This window comes from Bubalus bubalis, chromosome 19 (genome assembly GCF_019923935.1).
Source record: "Bubalus bubalis isolate 160015118507 breed Murrah chromosome 19, NDDB_SH_1, whole genome shotgun sequence".
Taxonomy (NCBI): domain Eukaryota; kingdom Metazoa; phylum Chordata; class Mammalia; order Artiodactyla; family Bovidae; genus Bubalus; species Bubalus bubalis.
The window spans coordinates 39,896,500-39,919,518 of record NC_059175.1 but is presented as its reverse complement, the minus strand read 5'-3'; the positions used below and the strand labels follow the sequence as shown (position 1 = coordinate 39,919,518).

Here is a 23,019-nt window from a genome sequence, read left to right as displayed (position 1 = left end):
AGATCAGTCAGTCAGTTCAGCTGTTCAGTCATGTCTAACTCTTTGCAACCCCATGGACTGCAGCAAGCCAGGCTTCCCTGTCCATCGCCAAATCCTAGAGTTTGCTCAAACTCATGTTCATCGAGTTGGTGATGTCATTCACCATCTCATCCTCTGTTGATCTCTTCTCCTCCTGCCTTCAATCTTTCCCAGCATCAAGGTCTTTCCTAATGAGACAGTTCTTCGCATCAGGTGGTCAAAGTATTGGAGCTTCATCATCAGTCCTTCCAGTGAATACTCAAGGTTGATTTCCTTTAGTGTTGATTGGTTAGAACTCCTTGCAGTCCAAGGGACTCTCAAGAGTCTTCTCCAACACCACCATTCAAAAGCATCAATTCTTCAGCACTCAGCTTTCTTTATGGTCCAACTCTCATATCCATACATGAATACTGGAAAAACCATAACTTTGACTAGATGAACCTTTGTCAGCAAAGTAATGTCTCTGCTTTTTAAAATGCTGCCTACATTTGTCATAACTTTTCTTCCAAGGAGCAAGCATCTTTTAATTTCATGGCTGCAGTCACCATCTGCAGTGATTTTGGAGCCCAAGAAAATAAAGTCTGTCACTGTTTCCATTGTTTCCCCATGTATTTGCCATGAAGTGATGGGACCAGATGCCATGATCTTTATTTTTTTAATGCTGAGTTTTAAGCCAGCTTTTTCACTCTTCTATTTTCATCAAGAGGCTCTTTAGTTCTTATTCACTTTCTGACATAAAGGTGGTGTCATCTGCATATCTGAGGTTATTGGTATTTCTCCTGGCAATCTTGATTCCAGCTCGTGCTTCATACAGTCTGGCATTTCACATGATGTACTCTGCATATGTCATGAACCTCTGTCTATAGTTCTTCAGGTACTCTATCAGATCTAATCCCTTGAATCTATTTGTTACTGTATAATTATAAGGGATTTGATCTAGGTCATACCTGAATGGTCTAGTGATTTTCTCTACTTCTTCAATGTAAGTCTGAATTTGGTAATAAGGAATTCATGATCTGAGCCAGTCAGTTCCCAGTCTTATTTGTGATGACGGTATACAGCTTTCCCAACTTCAGCTGCAAAGAATATAATCAATCTGATTTCAGTATTGACCATCTGGTGTCCATGAGTAGAGTCATCTCTTGTATTGTTGGAAGAGGGTGTTTGCTATGACCAATGTGTTCTCTCAGCAAAACTCTGTTAGCCATTGCCCTACTTCATTTTGTACTTCAAGGCAAAACTTTCCTGTTACTCCAGGTATCTCTTGACTTCCTACTTTTGAACTCTAGTCCCCTACAATGAAAAGGAAATCTTTTTTTGGTGTTAGTTCTAGAAGGTCTTGTAGGTCTTCATAGAAGTGTTCAACTTCAGCTTCTTTGGCATTAGTGGTTGGGGCATAGACTTGGATTACTGTGATATTGAATGATTTGCCTTGGAAACGAACAGAGATTATTCTTTCATTTTTGAGACTGCACCTAAGTACTGCATTTCAGACTCTCATTGACTATGAGGGCCACTTCTAAGGGATTCTTGCCCACAGTAGTAAATATAATGGTCATCTGAATTAAATTTGCCCATTCCAGGCTATTTTATTTCACTGATTTTTAAAATGTCGATGTTCACTTCTGCCTTCTCCTGTTTGACCACTTCCAATTTACCTTGATTCATGGACTTAACATTTCAGGTTCCTATGCAATATTGCTCTTTACAGCATCAGACCTTGCTTCTATCACCAGTCACATCCACAACTGGGCATTTTTTTTGCTTTGGCTCCATCTTTTCATTCTTTCTGGAGTATTTCTCCACTCTTCTCCAGTAGTATATTGGGCACCTACCGACCTGGGGAGTTCATCTTTCGGTGTCATATTTTTTTCCCTTGTCATACTGTTCGTGGGTTTTCAAGGCAAGAATGCTGAAGTGGTTTGCCATTCTCTTCTCTAGTGGACCACGTTTTGTCAGAACTCTCCACCATGACCCATCTGTCTTGGGTGGCCCTACATAGCACAGCTCATAGTTGCATTGGCTGTGATCCAAATCAGTTTGGTTAGTTTTCTGTGATTGTGGATTTTATTCTGTCTGCCCTCTGATGGAAAAGGATAAGAGGTTTGTAGAAGCTTCCTGATGGGAGGGACTGGCTGTGGGGGAATTTGGGTCTTGCTCTGAAAGGCAGGGCCATGCTCAGTAAATCTTTAACCCAATTTTCTGTTGACGGGTGGGGCTGTGTTCCCTCCCTGTAGTTTGGCCAAACTATGGTAGGGGTAATGGCAGTAATGGCAATTGTCAAGTATAACTTTCTTCCAAGTTACTCAAGCATAATTTTCAAAAAGTTAAAAACATAATTCTCATACAGATATATGGTGAGCAGATGTTCAAGATTTACTTAACTCACTAATAAGGAGACAAGCAAAATGGCAAAACTGGATAGATACTAAAAGCTGATGCAGTGATAGTAAAAAAAAAAAAAAAGAAAACAAAAAACAGAAAAACAAAGAAAAGAAATGCTGGACTAAGACTGCTAAATTAGATACACAATTATGTAATGGGCCACAGAGCAATAAAACCATAATCTTTGTAGTTATCTTCTCAGCTGGACACAAATCCTTTCCATCTCTACTTGAAAAAATCCATTTGTATTCTATCAGTTTCCTGAATGTTATCACCTAACTTTACCATCAGTTCAGTTCAGTTCAGTCACTCAGTCATGTCTGACTCTTTGCGACCCCATGAATCACAGCATGACAGGCCTCCCTGTCTATCACCAACTCCCGGAGTTCACCCAAACCCATGTCAATCAAATTGGTGATGCCATCCAGCCATCTCATCCTCTGTCATCCCCTTCTCCTCCTGCCCCCAATCCCTACCAGCATCAGAGTCTTTTCCAATGAGTCAATTCTTCGCATGAGGTGCCCAAAGTACTGGAGTTTCAGCTTTAGCATCATTCCTTCCAAAGAAATCCCAGGGCTGATCTCCTTCAGAATGGACTGGCTGGATCTCCTTGCAGTCCTAGGCACTCTCAAGAGTCTTCTCCAACACCACAGTTCAAAAGCATCAATTCTTCAGTGCTCAGCTTTCTTCACAGTCCAACTCTCACATCCATACATGACACAGGAAAAACCATAGCCTTGACTAGACGGACCTTTCTTGGCAAAGTAATGTCTCTGCTTTTCAATATGCTATCTAGGTTGGTCATAACTTTCCTTCTAAGGAGTAAGTGTCTTTTAATTGCATGGCTGCAGTCACCATCTGCAGTGATTTTGGAGCCCAAAAAGATAAAGTCTGACACTGTTTCCACTGTTTCCCCATCTATTTCCCATGAATTGATGGGACCAGATGCCACGATCTTCGTTTTCTGAATGTTGAGCTTTAAGCCAACTTTTTCACTCTCCTCTTTCACTTTTATCAAGAGGCTTTTGAGTTCCTCTTCACTTTCTGCCATAAGGGTGGTGTCATCTGAATATCTGAGGTTCTTGATATTTCTCCCGGCAATCTTGATTCCAGCTTGTGCTTCTTCTAGCCCAGTGTTTCTCATGATGTACTCTGCATATAAGTTAAAAAAGCAGGGTGACAATAGATAGCCTTGACGTACTCCTTTTCTTATTTGGAACCAGTCTGTTGTTCCATGTCCAGTTCTAACTGTTGCTTCCTGACCTGCATACAGGTTTCTCAAGAGGCAGGTCAGGTGGTCTGGTATTCCCATCTCTTTCAGAATTTTCCACAGTTTCTTGTGATCCACACAGTCAAAGGCTTTGGCATAGTCAATAGAGCAGAAATAGATGTTTTTCTGGAACTCTCTTGCTTTTTCCATGATCCAGTGGATGTTGGCAATTTGATCTCTGGTTCCTCTGCCTTTTCTAAAACCAGCTTGAATATCTGGAAGTTCACGGTTCACGTATTGCTGAAGCCTGGCTTGGAGAATTTTGAGCATTACTTTACTAGCGTGTGAGATGAGTGCTATTGTACGGTAGCATGAACATTCTTTGGCATTGCCTTTCTTTGGGATTGGAATGAAAACTGACCTTTTCCAGTCCTGTGGCCAATGCTGAGTTTTCCAGATTTGCTGACATATTGAGTGCAGCACTTTCACAGCATCAGCTTTCAGGATTTGAAATAGCTCCACTGGAATTCCATCACCTTCACTAGCTTTGTTCTTAGTGATGCTTTCTAAGGCCCACTTGACTTCACATTCCAGGATGTCTGGCTCTAGGTGAGTGATCACACCATCGTGATTGTCTGGGTCGTGAATATCTTTTTTGTACAGTTCTTCTGTGTATTCTTGCCACCTCTTCTTAATATCTTCTGCTTGTGTTAGGCCCACACCATTTCTGTCCTTTATCGAGCCCATCTTTGCATGAAATGTTCCCTTGGTATCTCTAATTTTCTTGAAGAGATCTCTAGTCTTTCCCATTCTGTTGTTTTCCTCTATTTCTTTGCATTGATGATCGCTGAAGAAGGCTTTCTTATCTCTCCTTGCTATTCTTTGGAACTCTGCATTCAGATGCTTATAGTTTTCCTTTTCTCCTTTGCTTTTCGCTTCTCTCCTTTTCACAGCTGTCTAGACCATAACCAAATAAATCTACATCCCCATAGAGTGAGAAGAGTCATGCTAGCCACTGAAAGGATACATAGTCTTTGTTTTGCCTAGCTTCTAAGTTTGGGTTAAATCTTTTTAAAAAAATGTTTACAGAAAGGGAAATAATAGGTGTTCCATGATACCCAAATTATGTCTTTAGTGACTAAGGCAAGTGGAAGTGGTAGTGGAGAGAGGAAGGAAAAAGGATAAGGCTTCAGAGATCACTGACATTAAGATCTTCTATTATGGAGGCTTCCACGCAGAAAACAGTAAAACTTGCCTTGAGCATTTTGACCTCATGTCTCCTATTTGCAAAATTCAGACTTTAACTGAAGAAAGTAGTGAAAATCACTAGACCATTCAGGTTTGACCTAAATCAAATCCCTTATACACTGGAAGTGACAAATCAAGGGATTAGATCTGATAGAGTGGCTGAACAACTATGGACGGAGGTTCATAACATTGTACAGGATGCGGTGACCAAAACTATCCCCAAGAAAAAAAGGCAAAAAAGCAAAATGCTTGTCTCTTAGGCCTTACAAATAGCTGAGAAAAGAAGAGAAGTGAAAGGCAAAGGAGAAAAGGGAAGATATATCCATCTGAAAGCAGAGTTCCAAAGAAGAGCAAGAAAGTCTTCATAGGTGAACAGTGCAAAGAAACAGAGGAAAGTGATAGAATGGGAAAGACTAGAGATCTCTTCAAAAAATTAAGACACCAAGGCAACATTTCATGTAAAGATGGGCACAATAAAGGACAGAAACGGTATGGACCCATCAGAAGCAGAAGATGTTAAGAAGAGGTAGCAAGACTACACAGAAGAACTACACAAAAAAAGGTCTTAATGACCCAGACAACCACGATGGTATGATCACTGACCTAGAGCCAGACATCCTGGAATGTGAAGTCAAGTGGGCCTTAGGAAGCATTAGCACAACAGAGCTAGTGGAGGTGATGGAATTCCAGCTGAAATATTTCAAATCCTAACAGATGATGCTGTTAAAATGCCGCAGTCAATATGCCAGCAAATTTGGAAAACTTAGCACTGGCCATAGGACTGGAAAAGGTCAGTTTTCATTTCAATCCCAAAGAAGGGCAATGCCAAAGAGTGTTCAAACCACCACATAATTGCACTCATTTCAAATGCAAGCAAGGTAATGATCAAAATCCTTCAGGTAGGCTTTAACAGTATATGAACCAAGACCTTCCAGATGTTCAAGCTGGATTTAGAAAAGCAGAGGAACCAGAGATGAAATTGCCAACATTCATTGGATCACACAAAAAAACGAAGGAATTTCTGAAAAACATCTATTTCTGCTTCATTGACTATGCTAAAGCCTTTGACTGTGTACATCACAACAAACTGGAAAATTCTTAAGAGATGGGAATACCAAACCACCTTACCTGCCTCCTGAGAAACTTGTATGCAGGTCAAGAAGCAACAGTAAGAACCAGACATGGAACAATAGACTGATTCCAAACTGGGAAAGGAATATGTCAAGGCTGTATATTGTCACCCTGCTTACTTAACTTATATGCAGTACATCATGTGAAATGCCAGGCTTAATGAAGCACAAGCTGGAATCAAGATTGCTGGGAGAAATATCAGTAATCTCAGATATGTAGATGTCACAGCCCTAATGGCAGAAAGTGAAGAGGAAATGAGGAGCCTCTTGATGAAAGTGAAAGAGGAGAGTGAAAAAGCTGGCTTAAAACTCAACATTCAAAAAACTAACATCATGGCATCTGGTCCCATCACTTCATGGTAAATAGGTGGAAAACGATGGAAACAGTGACACACTTTATTTTCTTGGGCTCCAAAATCACTTTGGACTGTGACTGTGGCCATGAAATTAAAAGACGTTTGGTCCTTGGAAGTAAAGCTACGACAAATCTAGAATATGTGTTTAAAACCGGAGACATCACTTTGCCAACAAAGGTCCATATAGTCAAAGCTATGGTTTTACCAGTAGTCATGTACAGATATGAGAGCTGGACCACAAAGAAGGCTGAGTACCAAAGAATTGATGCTTTCAAATTGTGGTGCTGGAGAACACTCTTAAGAGTCCCTCGGACAGCAAGATCAAAGTAGTCAATCCTAAAGGAAATCACCCCTGAATCTTCAATGGAATTACAGATGCTGTAGCTGAAGCTCCAATACTTTGGGCACCTGATGTGAAGAGCTGACTCATTGGAAAAGACCTCATGTTGGGAAAGATTGAGGGCAGGAGGAGAAGGGGGCTACAGAGGATGAGATTGTTGGATGGCATCATCAACTCAACGAACATGAGTTTGAGCAAACTCTGGAAGATAGTGAAAGACAGGTAAGCCTGGCATGCTGAAGTCCACGGGGTCCCAAAGAACAGGACACAAATGAGCAACTGAACAACTCCTGTTAATGGAGATTTGAATAATGCCCTTCTTTATCCATCTCAGCTGCTGGTTAAGAGCTATAGATTTCAAAGTCATTTCACCAGGTTGGATGGTTCATTCATTCAACAAATTTTACTTAATTCATTTATTCATTCATTTATGCCCAGGTACTGTGTTAGATGCTGGAGATAAAGCCAAGAATAAAGAAACATATCTACTGCTCTCCTGGAAGTCACATTCTGATGGTGATTGAGATAAGCAAGAAAAAAGTAAACAAATACGCAGAATATTAATGTATTCTAGAAGCTGTATTAAGAAAGGAAGTAAACTCCATTCTGTGATGGAGAATGCTAAGTGGGGCCAGCTTTGGGAAGGCTGGTCATGGAGACCTCTCTGAAGAAGTGTCATTTAAAGAGAGGCCTTGGCCACAGCAATCAGAACAGAAAAAGAAATAAAAGGAATCCAAATTGGAAAAGAAGAAGTAAAGCTCTCACTGTTTGCAGATGACATGATCCTCTACATAGAAAACCCTAAAGACTCTACCAGAAAATTACTAGAACTAATCAATGACTACAGTAAAGTTGCAGTATATAAAATCAACACACAGAAATCCCTTGCATTCCTATACACTAATAATGAGAAAACAGAAAGAGAAATTAAGGAAACAATTCCATTCACCATTGCAACGGAAAGAATAAAATACTTAGGAATATATCTACCTAAAGAAACTAAAGACCTATATATAGAAAACTATAAAACACTGGTGAAAGAAATCAAAGAGGACACTAACAGATGGAGAAATATACCACGTTCATGGATTGGAAGAATCAATGTAGTGAAAATGAGTATACTACCCAAAGCAATCTATAGATTCAATGCAATCCCTATCAAGCTACCAACAGCATTCTTCACAGAGCTAGAACAAATAATTTCACAATTTGTATGGAAAAACAAAAAACCTCGAATAGCCAAAGCGATCTTGAGAAAGAAGAATGGAACTGGAGGAATCAACCTACCTGACTTCAGGCTCTACTACAAAGCCACAGTTATCAAGACAGTATGGTACTGGCACAAAGACAGAAATATAGATCAATGGAACAAAATAGAAAGCCCAGAGATAAATCCACGCACATATGGACACCTTATCTTTGACAAAGGAGGCAAGAATATACAATGGATTAAAGACAATCTCTTTAACAAGTGGTGCTGGGAACTCTGGTCAACCACTGGTAAAAGAATGAAACTAGAACACTTTCTAACACCATACACAAAAATAAACTCAAAATGGATTAAAGATCTAAACGTAAGACCAGAAACTATAAACTCCTAGAGGAGAACATAGGCAAAACACTCTCTGACATACATCACAGCAGGATCCTCTATGACCCACCTCCCAGAATATTGGAAATAAAAGCAAAAATAAACAAATGGGACCTAATTAACCTTAAAAGCTTCTGCACATCAAAGGAAACTATTAGCAAGGTGAAAAGACAGCCTTCAGAATGGGAGAAAATAATAGCAAATGAAGCAACTGACAAACAACTAATCTCGAGAATATACAAGCAACTCCTACAGCTCAACTCCAGAAAAATAAATGACCCAATCAAAAAATGGGCCAAAGAACTAAATAGACATTTCTCCAAAGAAGACATACAGATGGCTAACAACACATGAAAAGATGCTCAACATCACTCATTATCAGAGAAATGCAAATCAAAACCACTATGAGGTACCATTTCACACCAGTCAGAATGGCTGCGATCCAAAAGTCTACAAGTAATAAATGCTGGAGAGGGTGTGGAGAAAAGGGAACCCTCTTACACTGTTGGTGGGAATGCAAACTAGTACAGCCACTACGGAGAACAGTGTGGAGATTCCTTAAAAAACTGGAAATAGACATGCCTTATGATCCAGCAATCCCACTGCTGGGCATACACACTGAGAAAGCCAGAAGGGAAAGAGACACGAGTACCCCAGTGTTCATCGCAGCACTGTTTATAATAGCCAGGACATGGAAGCAACCTAGATGTCCATCAGCAGATGAATGGATGAGAAAGCTGTGGTACATATACACAATGGAGTATTATTCAGCCATTAAAAAGAATACATTTGAATCAGTTCTAATGAGGTGGATGAAACTGGAGCCTATTATACAGAGTGAAGTAAGCCAGAAAGAAAAACACCAATACAGTATACTAATGCATATATATGGAATTTAGAAAGATGGTAACAATAACCCTGTGTACGAGACAGCAAAAGAGACACTGATGTATAGAACAGTCTTATGGACTCTGTGGGAGAGGGAGAGGGTGGGAAGATTTGGGAGAATGGCATTGAAACATGTAAAATATCATGTATGAAATGAGTTGCCAGTCCAGGTTCGATGCACGATACTGGATGCTTGGGGCTGGTGCACTGGGACGACCCAGAGGGATGGAATGGGGAGGGAGGAGGGAGGAGGGTTCAGGATGGGGAACACATGTATACCTGTGGCGGATTCATTTTGATATTTGGCAAATCTAATACAGTTATGTAAAGTTTAAAAATAAAATAAAATTAAAAAAAAAAAAGTAAGGAAAAAAAATAAAAAACAAAAAAAAAAACAGAGGCCTTGGAGTTCACAAGGTGCCAGCCATGAGCAGAGCCAGGGGAGCGATGTTTCAGGCATTAGGAACCTCAATTGCACAGGCCATGAGGCTCAAGAATGCTTTGGGTGCTCTAGAACCTATATGAAGTCCTGTGCAAAGTGGCGAAGAAAGGCAGAGAGTGCCACACAGAAAAATGGGAAAGTGGAGGGAGGCTAGATCATGAAACTCTCCACAGGACAGAGTAAGAAATGCTGAAACTGTTCTGTGAAAGTGAAAGTTGCTCAGTCGTGTCCAACTCTTTATGACCCCATGGACTATACAGTCCATGGAATTCTCCAGGCCAGAATGCTGGAGTGGGTAGCCATTCCCTTCTCCAGCGGATCTTCCAAACCCAGGGATCAAACCCAGGTCTCCCACTTTGCAGGTGGATTCTTTATCAGCTGAGCCACAAGGGAAGCCCAAGAATACTGGAGTGGGTAGCCTATTCCTTCTCCAGGGGATCTTCCTGACCTAGGAATTGAACTGGGGTCTCCTGCATTGTAAGCAGATTCTTTACCAACTGAAGTATCAGGGAAGCCCCAAAATCCATTAAATGTTTTGTGCAGTGGAGCACCTCAATTTGTATTTAAAATTTCCATTCTAAACTGCTATGTCAAGATTGGATTACAGTCGTGGTGGCAGGTGAACAGTTACAACAGGAAGAACGTGAAGGATTCCACTGTGGTAGAAATGATAAAGGCTGCTGCTGCTGCTAAGTAGCTTCAGTCGTGTCCAACTCTGTGCGACTCCAGAGACGGCAGCCCACCAGGCTCCCCCATCCCTGGGATTCTCCAGGCCAGAATACTGGAGTGGGTAGCCTTTCCCTTCTCCAGGGGATCTTCCCAACCCAGGGATCAAACCCAGGTCTCCCACATTGCAGGTGGATTCTTTACCAGCTGAGCCACAAGGGAAGCCCAAGAATACTGGAACGGGTAGCCTATTCCTTCTCCAGGGGATCTTCCTGACCCAGGAATCAAACGAGTTTCCTGCATTGCAAGCAGATTCTTTACCAACTGAACTATCAGGGAAGCCCAAAAATCCATTAAATGTTTCGTGCAGTGGAGCACCTCAATTTGTATTTAAAATTTCCATTCTAAACTGCTATATCAGGATTGGATTACGGTGGTGGTGGGCGGGGAGGAGTTGCAACAGGAAGAACTTGAAGGATTCCACTGTGGTAGAGATGATAAAGGCAAGCAATGATAAAGCCAAAACAAACACAATGACTGTGGAGATGACTAAGAGTGGGTGATTCAGAGCTGCATTTTGAAGGCAGGAGCACTGTGGGCTTTGCTGCAAGATGTGCAAGACAAGAAAGGAAGGTGGATCAAGTATGATTCCCAGACTTCTGAACAGTGCACAAGAGCACTGCTTACTGAGATGGGGAAGGGGAGGGCTGGAGAAAGGCGGGAGGCAGAAATGAAATGCTTTGGGAAGAGAGTAACCGAGAATTCCATTTCAAATTTTATTAAGTTTCCAAGTTCAAGTAGATTAGAACACATCCAGGCTGAGATGTTGAATAAGCAATTGGATATGAGTCTGAAGCTCAAGCAGCAGGTCTAGGCTGGAGGTATCAATTGAGTCTCAGCATGTCCATGTTCTGTAAGTCTCTGAGGCCAGATGGAATCCCCAAGTAAAAGTGCAGAGTGACCAGTGGGCCCAGAACAGAGACATGTGTTACTATGCAAGAGGGAAATAAACAGTAAAAACATTCAATATCTCCACACCTCTTTGAACTGTTTGAAATCACTCAGTCAGAACATGATTTAATCCACTTTGGAATATTCTTAGGCATGGCTGTCAAGCTGATTTGTGAGTTACTAGATACAAAGACTGTCAGATGATTCCAAGAATGTATATCTTGGAAATGTTCTCCATCTCCCACTTGATGTCCCTGAATTCCCAAGACAATAACACAGATGGGCTTCCAGACATCTTTCTGGTACCCTCTTTCTTGTCCATCAACAGCTCTTCTGAAGATAGGAGGTAAGGAGTGCGAAGGGCATCCCAGGGGGCACTAGTGGTAAAGAACCCACCTGCTAATGCAGGGGACATAAGAGACACAGGTTCGATTCCTGGGTTAGAAAGATCCCTCGGAGTAGGAAATGGCAACCCACTCCAGCATTCTTGCCTGGAGAATCCCATGAACAGAGGAGCCTGGTAGGCTACAGTTCATAGGGTCACAAAGAGCTGGACATGGCTGAAGTGACTTCACATTCCAAGGAGTGTGAGGATCTAGGTTGGAAGAGTGGTGGGGAAGCTATGCCTTACCTCTTCTTCTTCAAGTAGAATGAGCCGAACCACAACGATGTGAATTGCATTGCCAATGCTTGGGTTATGGAACAACCCGGTGACCTAGAGTCAGAAATGGAAAATCATTAGTCTCAGGTGAATACAGAACAGATAAATACTGGAGGAGGAGAATGCATTTGCGATAATTCCTTATCTTATAGGTCTGAAATTTTTGGTGGAGTTCAAAGATGAGTGAGACATGACCAACTGGGAAGGCAGAAAACATTACAATGCAAAAGGGCACTTGAAATTAGGGGTCATTAACTTTACTCCAATTCTAGCTCCAACTATCTTGAAGAAATAATATTCCAGTTCTTTGCCTCAGTTTCATTTGTGGAAATTCTTTTATAATTTCGTATATAAATCAGTGAGAAAAAATCATACTACAATGATTCAGTCATTTGATAAATAACTACTAGAAAAATGTACATGATAAATTACAGGTTTTCCTAGGATACATGTTTTTAAGAAAAACAGCAATTTACTTTGAATTTCCATCCTTAATTAACTAGGCATGTGTGTGTTTAGTTGCTCAGTCATGTCAACTCTATGTGACCCCATGGACTGTAGCACACCAGGCTCCTCTGTCCATGGGATTTTCACAGGTTTTCACAGGTAAGACTACTGGAATGGGTTGCCACTTCCTTCTCCAGGGGATCTCCCCAACACACGGATTGAATCCACATCCCTAGGATCTCCTGCATTGCAGGTGTATCCTTAACTTCAGAAAAGTTCAACTAGGTATGGAAAATATTTATAAATATTTTTATAAATAATAATATATAAAAATATAAAAATAAAATAAATATAAATACAAATATTATACATTATATATGTAGGACCAGGGAATTCTGTGGCAGTCCAGTGGTTAGAACTCTGCCCTTTCACTGCCAAGGGCCTGGGTTCAGTCCCTGGTTGGGGAACTAAGATCCCGCAAGCTATGCAGCCAAACAAATTAAAAAATTAAAGAACATAAAAGGACCACAAAAAGGTCTCTTATTTCTTATTTGGGGGGTGGAGCATTTCTAGTGATATCTATTCACCTGCTGCCCGTGCCCCCACAAGGTCTGACATACCATGTTCATGATGGTGAGGATATAGGATTCCACGTTCTCTCTCCCATGGTACTCAATCATCTTTGTGTCGGCCACCACCAGGGTCTCCACCCACCTCTCCTTGCTGATGGAACGCCGAGAGAGGCTTCTGCCTCGCAAGTGGCTCCTCTCCCACTTCTCTCGCAGTAGCTCTTGTTTCTGGGAGGTGCCAGGACTGTCTAAACATTAACCAGAAGATAATGGGTTCATTCTCTCTCTCACATACTACTTACTTACGTTCATAAAGATACAAGGCTGTAAGTTTAACTTATGTTTAATAATGGTCAAATACTACATTCTTATCTACATGATTGAAATGGAAGAATACCATTCTTCCACTGAAATGGAAAATAATTAATTCGACAAAGATAAGTGAAATTGGAATATGACAGGGAGGTTCAAAGTACAGCTCTGAAATAAATGTTAACTATTTTATCAAATAGGTCCCTTATTATGAAAAAGATATTACAAACAAGAATGAGAACTTTTTCTTTCCCTTCTCCTCCTCCTACTCCTCTAAATTATTCAGAGCTTACTGAATGCAAGGCAGGGTATTAGACTTTAAAATGCCAAGCCATTTATCCTCTTGAACATCTGACATGCATACTGCTATCTCCATCTTGCAAATGTGGAAACTGATGCTCAAAGCAGATGGTTAAGTAACTTCTCCAAAGTTGCACAACCCATAGTATTAGTGGAAGAACCAGAATTTTTTTCTGCCCTAAAATCATGCATTTTCATATACACCACACTGGCTCCCACAGAGTAAACATGCATAAAACTGCAGAAATGTAAGCTGGGAAAGCTGCATGTGGTTCAGGACATTCTATTCCAAGAAGGTATAAAATGAGCTGGAGAAGATCTAGCAAAGGACACTAAAACTCTCAAGGTGACTCATAGGTTTCGGAAAAGATTTAATATATGAGGATCAGAGTTTGGAAGGCAAAACCCAGGAGAGGTTACAGAATCAGGAAGAAAACTGAAAACATCTTTAAACTCCCAGAAGTTTGAGAAGCACTGCCCTGAAACTTGAAGGAGGTCTGTTTAAAACCAAAACAAAAATGAAGTGCTACTTCACACATTGAGAAGCTTACTGCCAAGTGGTGGTCAAGTCTGAAAGATTTCAATGGGCTCAGAATGGCTTAGTGAGTGAGTGAGTGAAAGTCACTCAGTCGTGTCCAATTCTTTGTGACCCCATGGACTATACAGTCCATGGAATTCCCCAGGCCAGAATACTGGAGTGGATAGCTGTTCCCTTCTCCAGGGGATCTTCCCAACCCAGGGATCAAACCCAGGTCTTCTGCATTGCAGGCAGATTCTTTACCAGCTGAGCCAGCAGGGAAGCCAAAAGGAGTTAGGGAGTAGACAAAAGATGAATTTACCAAAAGAATAAATAAGACAAGAAGCCTGGGCTAATGGACAAGCAGAGTCCCAATCTTTGAAGATTTCTGTCTGGAAGATAGTGACACACCTGCTCCCTACTCTCCTCAGGACCCTGGAGCACTGGCTGGAAGAACATGCAAGCAGAACAGGAAACCTCTCAACCCCTTCCTCACCCTGGTGATGGCCACCCAGCCTCAGCTTGAAGACATCTGGTCCTGGGGGCACACATCAACTCCCAGTCCTCTCCTGCACTGAGCTAGAACTTTCCCCTTGTAATTTCCGTTTATTAGTCGGTCCTATTCTTTGAAGGTATCTATAACACCACCCCCTCCTGAGGCCCTGCCTCTGACTCGGAATTGGGACAACCAAAACCACATCCTGCCCTCTGGGTTGTAGAGTTGATTACACTCATTTGCTCTGTAACCCATCCTGGTTCCTCATTTTGCTTCCTATGTGAAGTTAGGACACACTGCACTGACTAATATTAAAAAAGAGATGAGACACGATCATCAGTTCAGTCGCTCAGTCATGTCCGACTCTTTGTGACCCCATGGACTGCAGCACACCAGGCTTCCCTGTCCATCACCAACTCCTGAAGCTTTACTCAAACTCATGTCCATCGAGTCGGTGCTGCCACCCAACCATCTCATCCTCTGTTGTCTCCTTCTCCTCCTGCTTTCAATCTTTCCCAGCATCAGGGTCTTTACCAATGAGTCAGTTCTTCACATCAGGTGGCCAAAGTATTGGAGTTTCAGCTTCAGCATCAGTCCTTCCAAAGAATATTCAGGGTTGATTTCCTTTAGGATGGACTGATTGGATCTCTTTGCAGTCCAAGGGACTCTCAAGAGTCTTCTCTAACACCACAGTTCATCATAGGTCTAAATAAATTCAAATTTTATTCTTGGGCTTAATAAGCTTGGGCTTTCCAGGTGGTGCTAGTGGTAAAGAACCTGCCTGCCAACACACGAAGTGTTTGTTTTAAGGGGAGAAGTCTAGCCAAGGGGGCAGTATAAGTAAGGATGACGTCCAGTCCTAACAGAGGACTGACTTTCTGTAACCAGAAGCAGAGGAAGAGCAAGGATCTGGGCAACATCTGCTGAGATGTCCAGGATGCCCTGTGAACCAGCAGAATGGAGGCCCTGGAGATACCAGGGCAATGCAAATAACTGAGTTTTTTTCCTTTTCCCAAATGCTTTTGGCAGCTCTTCACAAAGCTCTCTCACATTTAGCACTCTCTCAGGTAGTAGACAAACCTAGACAGTGTATTAAAAGCAAAGACATTCTTTTCCAACAAAGGTGCATATAGTCAAGGCTATGGCCCTTCCAGTAGCCACATATGGATGTGAGAGCTGGACCATAAAGAAAGCTGACCACCAAAGAACTGATGCTTTTGAACTGTGATGCTGGAGAAGACTCTTGAGAGTCTGTTGGACAGAAAGGAGATCAAACCAGTTAATCTGAAAGGAAATCAACCTTGAATACTCACTGGAAGGACTGATGCTGAAGCTGAAGCTCCAATACTTTGACCACCTGATGCCAAGAGCTGACTCATTGGGAAAGACCCTGAGGCTGGGAAAGATTGAGGACAGAAAGAGAAGCAGGTGGCAGAAGATGAGATGGTCAGGTCACCGATTCTAGCTGATGGTTCAATCAGCATCACTGATTCAATGAACATGAACCTGGGCAAACTCCAGGAGATGGTAAGGGACAGGGAAGCCTGGTGTGCTGCAGTCCACAGGGCCAGGAAGAGTTAGGCATGACATGGCATCTGAACAACAACAGGTAGCAGGGCCATTATCTGCCACCTCTGTCTTAGACTCAGGGTTACCTGCAGACAGGAACAGACCAAGACTTGAGGAAGTTGCCTGGAGGAGGCTTGAGTATCATCAGGAAGCAGGGAAAGTTAACACAGAGCAGAAGACTCTGGAAATTATATTTTCCTGTGTTCTAGAGAGTGCCTGTTTAGCATGCCAGTAATTTCCAGAAGCTACCTCTTTGGCTTAGGGAATTGTTTTAGGATTTGTCTCCTACCATGACTCAACTCTTCCCTCATCTGGATTCTTTTCAGCTGCCTTTTCTCAGAGTTCCCACGGAGAAGGAGCTTTAGAAGGATGTTTAGCTTAGAATTGTTTACCGATGATTGGATATTAGCCTTTAACTGGAACTACTGCTAGGTATGAGAACTAATTTTCCCCAAGAAGATCCTCTCAAGTTAGTCTTCTCCAGGCCATACTCTATAGCTTCCAGATAAGTAAGACCTAGTACCCTTGTTCCTACCTTCTTGCCACCAGCATGAGTGAATTCTTGGGACACAACTTGGCAAGAACACAAACATCAACAGCCACCTCTGATGGAAAGCCTGGCCTGTGATGAATTTTTTTTAGATCTGATATTTAATGCAGTCATCCTTTAATATCCATAGGGAATTGGTTCCAGGACCCCGGCAGCTGCCAATATCCATGATTATTAAAGTAATTTATATATAAGGGGGCATCATGTTTGTATATAACCTAGGCACAACCTTCTGTATACTTTAAAGTATCTCTAGATTACTTGTGATACTTCATATAAAGTAAATGCTACGTAGATAGTTATAAATACATATACGTGCTACACAAACAGTTGCAGATGAGCAATAAATTCAAATTTTTCTTTTTGGAATTTTCTAGGCTTTTTTTTTGGAGGGGGCAGTATCTTCTAGCCAAGGTTGGCTCATCTGTGGTTGGTTGAACCTGCAGCTATGGAAGGTCAACTGTATTTAATTCTCAACAAATATTTGAGATAAGTCTTATTCTTATCATTTTTAAGTGAGAAAAATGAGACTCAGAGAGGTTATATTTATTCAAATTTGTCCAAAGCCTCATAGCCATTAAGCAGCATAAGAGCATTTTAGACAAGTCAGTCTGAATCCCATTTAAATTGTGGTGTGGAGATGGGAATGAAATTCCCAGGCAAGACTTGCCTGGAAAAAGGAAAAAGAATGCCTTAAGTCTAATAGAACCTAGACAGCTTGTCCAGGCCCACTATTTTTAAGATTTTTTGATGTGGACCACTTTTAAAGTCTTTATTGAATTTGTCACAATATTGCTTCTGTTTTTTTTTTTTTATGTTTTGGTCCCAAGGAATGTGGGATTTTAGCTCCCTGACCAGAGATTGAATCAACCCTGCCTGCATTGGAAGGCAAAGTCTTAACCACTGGACAGCCAGGGAAGTCCCTGAGACCACCACCGACCACCACCCACTCCCTGTGGGCCTGGCTTGGGCCACTTCTGCACTGAGCCACTTGCAAGTCCCAGAACCTTGGACAAATGTTCTCATCACCATCCCTGACTCCACCCTCATGTACAGGAAACTGAATTGAACTCCTACTTTACATTTTTATTTTAGCTACGGAACGCTTTCTTCAAACAAAGATTAGGCAAAGAGCATGGAAAAGACCGTGACTACGATCAGGTGGCAGATGACCCTGAGAGGGGTTCCACATGGCACAGGTTTAGGCCACCAGACGACACCATCTCGCGGTAACCTTTTAGCTCTGGTGCAGAGTCGAACCAGCGCACCTTCCCATTACCCATGCACAGCTGTCTACACTTGGCTGCCATCGCACACCTGCAACCAGATCCCCTTTTTAGCAGGACACTGCGGCCTTTCCCACAGACCTGAATGTCAGTGCTGGGGCCATGTCCTTTAGCAATGATGGCTGAGCTGCCGTCATTATGTGTCCTTCAGGCTGGCTTTGGATAGATTTGAAATGTCTCAGCTAGGAAATTCATTTAAAAAAAAAGTCTACCTCTTTTACTGAGAACTAAAAATATTTTTACACTTATGTAACAGACTATCCATTTCTCAAAACTGGCCACTACTAAAGTGGAAACAGCTGTCTTTAAAGATAAACAAGTGCAGCTACATGAATCTAAGTGTTAGTAACTAGTAGATGTCAAAAGCAAGAACCCCCCAGGTTTAGGAGTGTGGACATAAATATAAGCACCTGAATAAATAAGATGAAACATACTCTCCAAGGGCTGACTGGTCTTGCCTGATGAAGTCCTAACTTCACTCAGAACGTGCCAAAAGAGAGGAAGGAAATCATGGACAACTTTGGAAATGTGAAACTCCCTGAAATAACAACATAGAAACCAAATCAAGTCTAAGTAAAAGGGAGGCTTTGAGATCTCTCTGGAGAGTCAATCAGAATGAGAATTTATAAACATTTTAATCCATTAGTATTGTATTGTAAATTACCACTTTCATTCATCACTAACATTTGGAATGATGAGGAATTCCCCTGATTCGAAATGTAATCTCCTAATTCGAAATCTAATCTTTCCCTTCCTTATCGTTTAATAAAAATGCATTGAGGCGCTTCTCACCATGAAGACCAGATGCAGAAGAGGCAGCTGGGTGCAGAAGGAAGACTAAGAAAAACTGAATAATCAACCAAGTGGATAATGAGTCCCAGCACACTTCAACATTGGTAGAATTCTGGTGACACATTTTCCTCAGCTTCGTGACTAAGGGATAGGTGAATAAGTTAGGGACCTTCACACACACCCAAGTGAAAACGTTAGTTGCTCAGTGGTGTTTGACTCTTTACAATCCCATGGACTACAGCCTGCCAGGGTCCTCTGTCCCTGGAATTCTCTAGACAAGAATACTGGAGTGGGTAGCTATGCCCTCCTCCAGGAGATCTTCACCACCCAGGAATCAAACCCAGGTCTTCTACACTATAGGTGGATTCTTTACCATCTGAGCCACCAGGGACCCAAGGCACCATGAAAGGCTTCTGTTAGGCTCTAGATCCTCAGTGGTGAGCTCTCCTTTTCTGCAGGTATCAATAAAGAGTTTATTCCCACACATTTACATTTTTATGTAAGGTACGCAATTCTACCAGCCTATAAAAACTAACTATATTGGGAATCTCCAGATGGGAAATTTGGCACTGTTTCCCAGGGATTCTTAATCTTGGGACTGTTTACAGAACTCCTCTTAAAACTGAGACTTCCATGGTACATTACTTGGGAAATACAGCTTTAAGGAAGACAAGTTCAGGAAGGAAGTTAGATTAAATGGCTCTTTAGATTATAAGAATTTGTTATTCTAAAATTATCTGCATGAAAATAAAGGGGGGAAAAAGTCTTGCCCAGAAGCTACAGAGAGAACAGAAATCCAGGTTGCTTTAAGTAGCTTATGCTTTCTTCTGAGGTTTTAATCAAGGTTTACATATTGATGGACCAGAAAGACCTATTACATAAGTAGAGCCACTGAGGCAGTGGAAGAGACTGGAGATGAGTCTCTTGGAGAATGGAGCTCTCTTCCATCTGTGGGGATATGGGTGATGGACCAGCATGGGACCATCTTACCATTTACCCAGGGCTGGTGCTGAGCTTCAGCAGGACCTTCCAAGGAAAGGGCCACTCTGAAACTCCACATCTACCTCCCTTTCTGGCTGTACTTTTTAAAGATTACTGAACTCTCTAAACATATTACATGCTTAATAAATATGGTACAAACTATTTAACAGGCTTTTGTCAATACTCACACAGACTTACAGCCAAGCACTGACACAGAAAGAAAAATGAATTGGTGCTCTCCAAACAGATCCAGGCCACTCTAAGGTGGTGGGCAACCTAAGGTGACTACCCTCATAGTTTCCCTTCTCCATTTGTCCCTTCTCTGTTATTTGTATCAGGTCCTTAAAACTACCATGTCAAATACCATGTCATGTCTAAGGCAATTTCTGCTTGCCTTTATGCTGACTGTGTCAGACTACCAGTTGCCCCAATATTTGTTCTTCCTCCTTGAATTTTTGCTGGGAAGCTGGCCTCCTAGGAGAAAAACTAAATGTCCCAGCCTCCCTTGCGGTTAAATTCTGATCTATGGGATATGAGGCAGTGCTACATGAAACTTACAGAATTTAAAGGGAAGGCATGGATACCTCTCTTCTTCCTCCTTCCTAGTCTGCATTGGGATAGTCTGGACAAGGAAGCAGAAGCCATATATCCAAGAAGATGGAACAAGATGGAAGACAGATGATAGGAGTCTGAGTCCCTGATGATTGTGGAGCACTATACCAACCTCGGACATTTTATCTCCAGATTTCACTCATGTGAATGATAAATAAAGGTCTATTTTTCAACTAGAATAAAAAAGGACTATTTTGTGTGCTCCTTTATCTCCAGCATCTAAAAACATAGTTTTGTTTTTTTTTTATTTTTAAACTTTACATAAAAACATAGTTCTTTGCACTCAATAACAATATTTCAAATAAATAAAACTTACATGGGGTTTTCTGCTACACATAAACATATCCTGCATGATATGATGATTAATCACCCCCTCCATGTTTGTAAGCATCTCTCCTCATTTACAACTCAGGAAGGGAGCTGTTTTCTTCTCCAAATGGTAACATTTGATCTAAACCCTCAGCTCAGCAAGTTGATTAAATATAAATAACTAGTGGGTTCTCTTTTAGAACCTCCACTCTGTCACTAGCAGGAATAAGACTGACCCACACAACAGCTTCTAGAAACACTATATTCATAAAAGTTATATGTGCATTCTTGTTCTGGAGAAAACAATTCCATGAGTTCTTTGTATGGTTTTCCTAAGAGATCTGAAAGTACCAAGGTTGACTGTTTGGAAACTTCAATTCACATGCATTTTCAAATGCAGCAAGAAAATTCGGGGTGATGCCTAGCATATTGTTCATTTATTAACACTCTACCCAGCGGCCACAGAGGCTGAGTGTGTCTATTAATAAGAAACATAACAGTCAGCTACTTTCGCTGCAGCTACCTCTCAGATCACACATAACTGCTTGATATTGCACCAACTTGACTCCAGGGCTTAAATAGGTCTAAGCTCTTCCTGCACCCCCCGAGTCCCTGAATAAAAAATGTTAACTTGGCAAGAAAGCAACAGTCAGGCTATAAGTCATGAGTAAAGAAATCTGTGAGTGCACTAATCAGAGAAAGAGATTACAGAGACCCTGAGAAACCATCTGCCTCACTTTTGGGAGACAACAACAGAACAATTCTAGCCTGATGAGATCATTTTTATTATATTTATATCTGGTCATATTTACATAAGCATGTGTGTACAATATACATACGTATGGATGTATTTGCAATTCTTTTCCCCTTGCTAATGCTTAATTTTACATCAATATAACCTCTTGCATAAAAATTTTACTATAACAACTTAGATTTGTACAGGCTTCAAAATGTTCTGTTATTCTCCTGGCAGAGTACATGGCCTTCCTCCACCCGGCCCTGGGCCCAAATTGGGACATTTCTTTACAATTTTCCTCGGCAGGTATTTTTTTTTTTTTTTTTATAGCTTGGTTGGTTTGGTTCCTAGCACACCCATTCACTGAGAATGACACGTTTTCAAAGTTGGGGCTTTAAGGCATGAGTCTCTCCATACTTCACCACCTTCTGTGAGCTCAGAAACTCATCCTCAGGACCTGACCTGTGGCCGCTCAAACTCCAGAGCTCAGAGCTCCAGGAAGCCACTGTATTCTGCATTTGGTTAACCTCTGGTATCTGTATTCTCATTTTCCCCTCTTTTCTTTTATTTCCTTTCCTTCTTTCCTTCCTTTTTCCCTCCCTCCGTCTTTTCCTCTTTCTTTCCTTCTGAGAACTTTACTCACATTCATGTCCACTCCACTATCTGTATTTAAAGAAAAGGACTCTCTTTCAAACCTCTTTATCCAGAGCTTTTAGGTTTTCCATACTTAAAGTAGAGACTAGGGGCTTCTAGTCTCCAATATCTTTGTGTCATTTTTCACAGTAAAACTCAGCCTAACTAGTACATTTACTTTATAACAATGTTTCTTTAATAAGGAAACATTACAGAGTATAGAGTTTCCCACTGTTTTATAAGAATTTGCTTTCTAAATACTCTAAAGGCAGTGAATACACTGTTGTGTGTGTGTGTTTTCCTTAGCTCTCTGGGATATCACAGATCTGAGAAAGGAATTCAGGGCAAGAACTCAGGAGATATCAATTATAATCCTAGGGGATTTTATATCAGTTGCAATCATGGATCAATTTGCTCTTGTGATTAGTGACAAAAAGAGGGACTCTGCAATTTGCTTTTTTCTAATAAAGGTCAGAATATTATTTATGTTGTGAATCAAGGGCACTTATCTATTATCAAATGAGCAAGTAAATGGATTTGTTATTGTTAATTCCCTTATTTCCAAGTTCTCTGTTTCATTTAATTTTTGTTCTGTGTGGATGAGCCTGCCATTTTGGAGAGCAACATCCTGAGAAGGAAGCCTTTCTATACAAGGAAGAACTGAACCGGTGTCTCAGCCATCTGTGTAACTCAAGACTCAGCCTAGAGCCTGGCATCCTTTGAGTGAAGTCGCTCATCATGTCTGACTCTTTGCGACCCCATGGACTGTAGCCTACCATGCTCCTCCATCCATGGGATTTTCCAGGCAAGAGTACTGGAGTGGGTTGCCATTTCCTTCTCCAGAGGATCTTCCTAACCCAGGGATTGAACCCGGGTCTCCCGCATTGTAGACGCTTTACTGTCTGAGCCACCAGGGAAGTCACAGAGGGCATCCTTTAATAGGCAATAAATATTTACTGAATGAGTATATGGATTCATTCACTTAATAATGATTTGTGGGAGAGGGGTTGTGCATAGAGAGGTA

At 41.4% G+C, this 23,019-nt stretch overlaps 1 protein-coding gene across 3 annotated transcripts in view; it reads right to left on the bottom strand.

Annotated features, from left to right (window-relative positions):
- ADAMTS12 (ADAM metallopeptidase with thrombospondin type 1 motif 12) overlaps positions 1 to 23,019 on the bottom strand; it is a 380,497-nt gene that overhangs the window by 171,850 nt on the left and 185,628 nt on the right. For all 3 annotated transcript variants that reach the window (XM_006071881.4, XM_044932579.2, XM_044932578.2), the window contains 2 exons: positions 12,954 to 13,150; positions 11,857 to 11,940 (listed from right to left, as the gene is read on the bottom strand). In XM_006071881.4, coding sequence (XP_006071943.3) covers positions 11,857 to 11,940; positions 12,954 to 13,150 — 281 coding nt within the window. The remainder of the gene's footprint in view (positions 1 to 11,856; positions 11,941 to 12,953; positions 13,151 to 23,019) is intronic.